This window comes from Fistularia commersonii, chromosome 7, assembly GCF_037954325.1.
Source record: "Fistularia commersonii isolate RoL2024-O1a breed Wild chromosome 7, RoL_Fcom_v1.0, whole genome shotgun sequence".
In the NCBI taxonomy this organism is placed as follows: domain Eukaryota; kingdom Metazoa; phylum Chordata; class Actinopteri; order Syngnathiformes; family Fistulariidae; genus Fistularia; species Fistularia commersonii.
The window spans coordinates 10096817-10103085 of record NC_141290.1 but is presented as its reverse complement, the minus strand read 5'-3'; the positions used below and the strand labels follow the sequence as shown (position 1 = coordinate 10103085).

Below are 6269 nucleotides of genomic sequence, written 5' to 3'. Positions count from 1 at the left end.
TTCTAAACACACGTCTTACTGCTATTGATGTTTTTTCTTTTTTTTTTTGCTTGTATTGTAGAGAGGTGTTTAAGCCCAGTTTCCAACAGTTTGTCCTTTGTGTTAATGAACTTTTCTGGTCCAAATACATGCAAAAGGTCAGTTGGAGAGCTTGAATTGTATAGATAAGTCAATGTTTGTGTGTTCCTTGTCCCCATATGACATAGCATTGAAAGAGTGAACGATTGTCTCTATTCATGGCCCAATGACAGCTGGGATCGGCTCCGGCAACCCCGGACACTGAGTGCAGGATAAGCAATATATTTCATATATGAATGAATTAACTTGTCCACCGAGCAATTTACAATGGTCTGAAAAAAATCTAAAATTTCTTTAAAGAAATCCCATAATCCTTGATCTGATGAGTTCTAACTCATTTTTAGTATTTCCCTCTCTTCAGCGATTTGTTGTAAGCAGTTCCCCGGTTGTCCTCTCCCTTCCACACCCACTCTCTCTCTCTCTCACACACACACACACACACACACACACACACACACACACACACACACACCTGCCACGGTGATGGATTTGACGAGATCACATGGAAAGTTACATCTCCACCCTCTGGTTTGTTGATACTGAGAACCCATTTTCTTTATTTTTGATCCAATTAGCACATTCTGCGTGACCCATTTATTAATCTAATCGTATCAAACCAAGGCTGAAGGCCAACTGGTTCTCAGGAGAGAGCAAAAAAAATGATTGTCTGCACGTCGGAGTTGAATCTAGGTCACGACCTAATTGCTTCAGATGCCAATTAACATAAATCGGAGGATTCCGAAAGCATCTCCGGCGGATCACGTGACACAGACTTCCGGGTTCAGCCTCCCGTCCAGTTTCATCATCTAGCGTGGGAACAATTCGCCCAGATGTTGTCTGCGCAGGCGCAATTGGGGAACTTGAACTCAAACTCGCTGAAGTGACGCTCGCGAAAGGCCTTTATTTGTTTTGAAAAGTGTGTGTGCGTGTGTGTGTGTGTGACCCAGCCCAAGCCACATACCTTTTAAAAAAACCCTGCCCATTTTTCCCATCCAAGGCCTCCGAGCCTTTGTGTCTGCCGCCCCCGCAAAAGAATATGTATTTATGTATATAAAAATGTAACTATTTCCACCATATTTGTTTTGTTTTTATTATATAGAGAAAAAAAATACATCATCTGACCGTTTCGAGTTTTACGTAAAACCACACACATTGTTCTTAAATTTTATTTTTTTTACAATATAATTTCACTTCATCTTTATTCTTTTGATATTTAATTTCACGATATATGATAACAACTTCGAGATATACATTCCGTCTTTTTGAAACCACGAGAACACACTTAAAACACACACGACTTTAGTTTTTTTTTTTTCATAACATTTCCACAGGACCCATTTGATTGCACAGAATGAAAAAAATGTCTTTTTATGCACGTTTTCCCGTTGAATGATCTTTCTTTTTTTTTTTTTCCAAAGATTATTTTTCAGACACCGAATTTTCAAGACAGAAGTCGCTCATGTTGATTCCAGGAACAGGCCACGTTTTTTTTAAATGCGATGAGAAACACCATATTTAAATCGAGTGTGCAGGACTTCAATGCAGGCCCCCGACGTCTGGCTGAAGGCTTTTATATTATTTTATTCTATTTTATCACTGCGCAAAACTAATTTATAACTGATCAAAATGCGGATGGGAATCGATTTTTTTCCGGGGGAGGGATTTTTTTTACTTCCCGGCCCCGGAATTAATTGTGGGTGTGTGTGTGTGTATGTGTGAAAACACGTCATACATTCAATGCATAGTTTTGCGAAGCTGCAAATCAAGCTGCTCGAAGGGGGAAGGTCCAGTTATTTCTAACGAAATATCTTTAAATCTTTTCCTTTTTTTTAAACGAACAATGTCACATGTTTACACTGCTAATTTCTTCCTTGTATTTTTTTATCATAGTAATTATCTTTTGTCCTCACTCCATCCTTCAAACCGGAAAAACTCATATTGCAAATTTTATTATTGTATTGTCGGCGAGTCACGTGACACCGTCACGGGCGGAGCTTTTATTTTGAAAAGCTTATTAGTAAAAGTCCAACGTTGGAAACGTTCACTCACTTAGCATCCGGGTATTAATTGTCCCTTTTTTAATATAAATTTAATCCGATCATCTTGCATTTTACTCTGAAGGCTTTTTCATGCGGTTTAAGGTCTACCGGTTGTTTCTCGGTTCGGGATTCGTGGCGGACCCGGTCTGGAATCCAGAATTATGTAATCCAGATAAAAAAGAAATGGCGAGTGGGCGTAGACGCGTGATCCAAAATTGCGTATTTAAACAAGTATCGTCCCTTGTGAGGCTTCGCGATTGCGCGCAAAAAAATTCCCCTAATTGCCGCCAGCCAGCATCTGTGTGTGTGTGCGTGTGTGTGTGTGTGTGTGCATGTGTTAGGGCTTCGCAGGGTTTCTCTGAATCTAAGCCAGACTATGAGTGCGCTTTTACGCATGGATTAAGCAGAGGGACGTGGTGGTGTCGGTGTTCTGTTTTTTTTTTCTTCCCACTAAAATGGCGACTTGCGGTTGACATCTAGTTCCAGCGGTGATCCTAATCTTCGATGTTGTACTTGAAAGCCTCTATGAGCCCCTCCATGGAGTGGATGAAGCCCGATATGCTGCATATACCTCCTATTACAAAAATGGCCACGTCGAAGAAAACTTGGTGCCACTGCAGCTTCCGCCATAGGAGCTTGAGGTGGAAGAGGCTGGGCAGCAGGAAGCAGAGGCCCGCGCCCGTCAGGCTCCCGGTGAGGCCCATGAGCAGGGCGAAGTGCGGCACGTAGATGGCCATGAGCAAGGTGAACACCACCAGGCTGCAGCGCAGCGTCAGCCCCCAGGATTTCAGGCGTCCGTCGCCGCCGTAGCAGTCCGGGAAGAAGGCGCGGCCGCCGTCCTGGAAAAACGACTTCTCCATCACCTCCACGGCGGCGAAGAACGGCAGCGGGTACGACAGCAGGGCCTTGGCCACCAGGAAGATGTTGACGACGGCGCGGATGCCCGGCGGCAGGTTGTCGGTGATGACCTCCTTGGTCTCGTCGGCCCAGGTCAGGTAGGCCACCAGGGCGAAGAGGCCCTTGAGGATGCAGGCGGCGATGTGCGTCCAGTTCATCATGCAGTGGAACTCGGCGGGCCGCTGCATGTTGCCCTCCAGTGACGGCAGGAAGATCTGCGAGGTGTAGCTGAACACGATAATCCCGATGGAGATGGGGAACTTCTTGACGTCGATGTAGAACTTCACCTTATCCCAGGCCCAGTCCCGCGCCCGGGAGAGGCAGTAGGCGATGACCAGGACGTTGATGACGAAGTGAGCCAGGGTGCACAGCAGGCTGAACTTGGACACGGCCTTCAGGTTCTTCAGGAAAGCGCACGGCAGGAGCGCGGCGGTGGCGATGATGGCCCACGACTTCTGCGATATGGGCATGTTGGGGAAGCTGTTGTACATGAGGTTGCCGCTCACCACCACGTACAGGATGCACGTCATCACCAGCTCGATGATCTGTGCCACGTTCACCACGTGGCCGCCGAGCGCGGGGAAACGCGGCGCGCAGCAGGCGTTGGCGATGTCCACATAGGAGTCCCGCACGCGCACCAGCTGGCCATCTTCATCCTCCTCGTACAGGCAGGCGATGAGGATCTTGCCCGTGTAGCAGCAAACCACAGCGGCGAAGATGATGAGGAAGAGTCCGAGGTAGCCGCCGTGAAGGATGGCGTAGGGCAGGCCCAGGACAAACATCCCCTGCAAACACACACACACATACAGGCACACCGTGAGTGGCCGCCACCCCATGGGCATGGGGATTAGGGTGTGTGTGTGTGTGTATGGGGGGGGGGTTAAAAAAAAAAAACTCATACGCCATGCAGAAGTGGGTTTTCCCCACATCGCCGCGAGCGTCTTCCGCCCCCCCATCCACCCACCTCGTGACGTCACCACGTGTCTCCTCTCGCTGACGTCATGGCCGCCGCGGCCTACGTACGGATGGATTTTTTTTTGTCGCAGCGCCGACACACTGTCTCGACTCCGTTTGAACCCGATAACTGTGCACCCTCCCCTCCACACACACACACACACACACACATACACACACACACACACACACACAAACACACACACACACACATGGGCCTTGAACGCCGCACCGGCCGCGCGTAACTCCATGCGTAATCGGCTGGCTGTGAGTTTTTTTTTTTAAACCCGCATTTCGCACCGCAAAAGCAAATTAAAAAAAATATTGATTTTAATTTATTTGATCATTTATGATCCGCAAAATAATTCCAACCCCCACCCCAGTTTTTCTCTTTCTCTCTCTCTCTCACACACATATACATTAAAAAAATACAGTCGTGACCATATATATATTTGCAAAACATCCATTCGAAATTGGATGCTGGATATCGCAGACAATAGGTGTGTATATGTGTGTGTGTGCGCGCCTAGAGTGGGGGTCACCTCCCACTCTAGGCGCATTCCTCACGCCTCTAAAAAAATCCCCGCATCGCTTCATATGAAGTTGTGATTATGATGCAGTGATTTACTTTATTTTTAGGGGGGTAAAAAATAAAAAAAATAATTAAAAAAAAATAGAAAAAGGTGCGTCTTTACCTGGATGGCGTTGGTGACGTTCCAGCCCGCCTCCCAGGCCGTGATCTTCGGCCTGACCTCGGACAGTTCCCCGGCCGGACCCCCGTCCTTGGACGCGGAGCGCGACGGCCCAGTACCGTCGCGCTGGTAGCGGCTGTCCCCCTCCAGCGCGTCCCCGCCGCCCCCTCCCTCCCCGCCGCCGCCCGTTTCATCGGACGCCAGGACGTCCATCTGCATTCCCTGCCGGTGATCGTAGTCCAGGTCGTCGCAGGAGGCGAACCCCAGCGCCTCCTCGTCGGTGGCGGCCTGGAAACCCATCCGGGCGAACATCCCGCTCACCTTCGCCTGGGATTTGTTGGAGACGGCGGTGGCCGCGTTGGAGAGTTTATTGGAGATCTTGCCTCTTATTAACGTCGCCATGTTTTCCCTTTATTTTTTTTCTTCCTCTTCCCTGCGCCTCCGAGTCGTCGTCCCCGACCCCGACCACCACCACCACCGCCGCCGCCTTCCTGCGTAAAAATAAGGGCTACTTTCAGGGTCGTCGCTCCGCGGTTTTGCGCATCAAGTCTCAGCCAGAGGAAAGTGTCTGGTCCCCCCGGCGGGGTGGAGGGGCTGCGGGGGTGGAGGGTGGGGGTGCCGGATGGATGGTGTTTTTTTTTTTTTTTTTGGTTGCTATCTCCACGTCGTGGTCCTTCTCCTGCTGCTGCTGCTGCTTCTGCCGTCCTCCCCCAGGTTCATTTCACCTTCACACGCCTGCGCTCCGGCTGTGCACGGCGGCGGCGCTGCTGCTGCGCGCTGACGCTCGACGAAGTGGCGCGTCTGCGAAGCTGCAGCGCCCCAACAAAAAAAAAAAAAAAAAAAAGGTGGGAGGAGAAGGTGTGTGTGTGTGTGTGTGTGTGTAGGGGGTAGGGGGGGGGGTTCTTTCTCCGTTTGGTGCACGTTGAAAACAAAAAGTTAAAAAGAAAAGATGCAAAGTGCGTTTCTTCGCTGTGGTGTTGACGGTTAGGATTGCGTGTATTTTTGCATCCGGGGTTGCGTGGCAGCGCGGCGGCGCTCCCCGGGAGTTGGCGCTCGGTATCCAGGTGCCTTTTTTTTTTCTAACTGATGCCAATGCGGTGGAGGGGGGGTGAGAAGGGGGGGTGGAGGGGGGTGGTGGTGGAAGAAACACGTGTGTTCATAAACTGCCAATGCAAAGCGCGTCTCCGGCCCTCCCTGTGCCCTCCTCCCCCCCTCTTCACCCCCCCCCCCCCCCCCCTCCAGGAACGAACGGGAGAGATTTGCTGCATTTCTAGGGGAGGCGCTTGCGGTACCCCCCCCCCCTTCCCCCCCTCCCACCGCCACCCCATAATCCCTGATACCTCAGCCCGGCGTCCAATGACATTCCGGGGGCCTTCAAAAATCTCGCCCGGCTGTATAAAAGGCGGCTACAACTCAGGACCTGCTTTTATAACATGAAAAAACTGGGATAATTCTATATATAAAAACGCAGTGATAGTATATGCGTATATGTGTGTTTTTATTATTATTTTTTTTTATTTTTAAGATCCGGTTTGACGCGAAAAAACGGAGAAAAAAAGGGCTCCGTCGATGAGGGATAATTATATTCTCGCGTTACTTTAGGGTAAGA

The 6269-nt window shown here is 49.7% G+C and overlaps 1 protein-coding gene across 1 annotated transcript; it reads right to left on the bottom strand.

The window, feature by feature from the left end:
* Positions 1-1143: 1143 nt before the first annotated feature.
* Positions 1144-5670, bottom strand: slc32a1 (solute carrier family 32 member 1). Its single transcript, XM_086149738.1, has 2 exons — positions 4664-5670; positions 1144-3799 (listed from the first exon to the last, which is right to left on the bottom strand). Exons 1-2 carry the CDS (start codon positions 5060-5062, stop codon positions 2612-2614), a joined length of 1587 nt encoding a protein of 528 aa, XP_086005864.1. The 5' UTR covers positions 5063-5670; the 3' UTR covers positions 1144-2611.
* Positions 5671-6269: the final 599 nt, after the last annotated feature.

What these genes read in the sequence shown, in the direction of transcription:
- slc32a1 (XM_086149738.1), bottom strand. Translation starts at nt 5,062, where the DNA reads ATGGCGACGTTAATAAGAGGCAAGATCTCCAATAAACTCTCCAACGCG. An exon ending in ACGTCACCAACGCCATCCAG is followed by an intron (nt 3,800 to 4,663) that starts GTAAAGACGCAC and finishes GTGTGTTTGCAG; the next exon opens with GGGATGTTTGTCCTGGGCCT.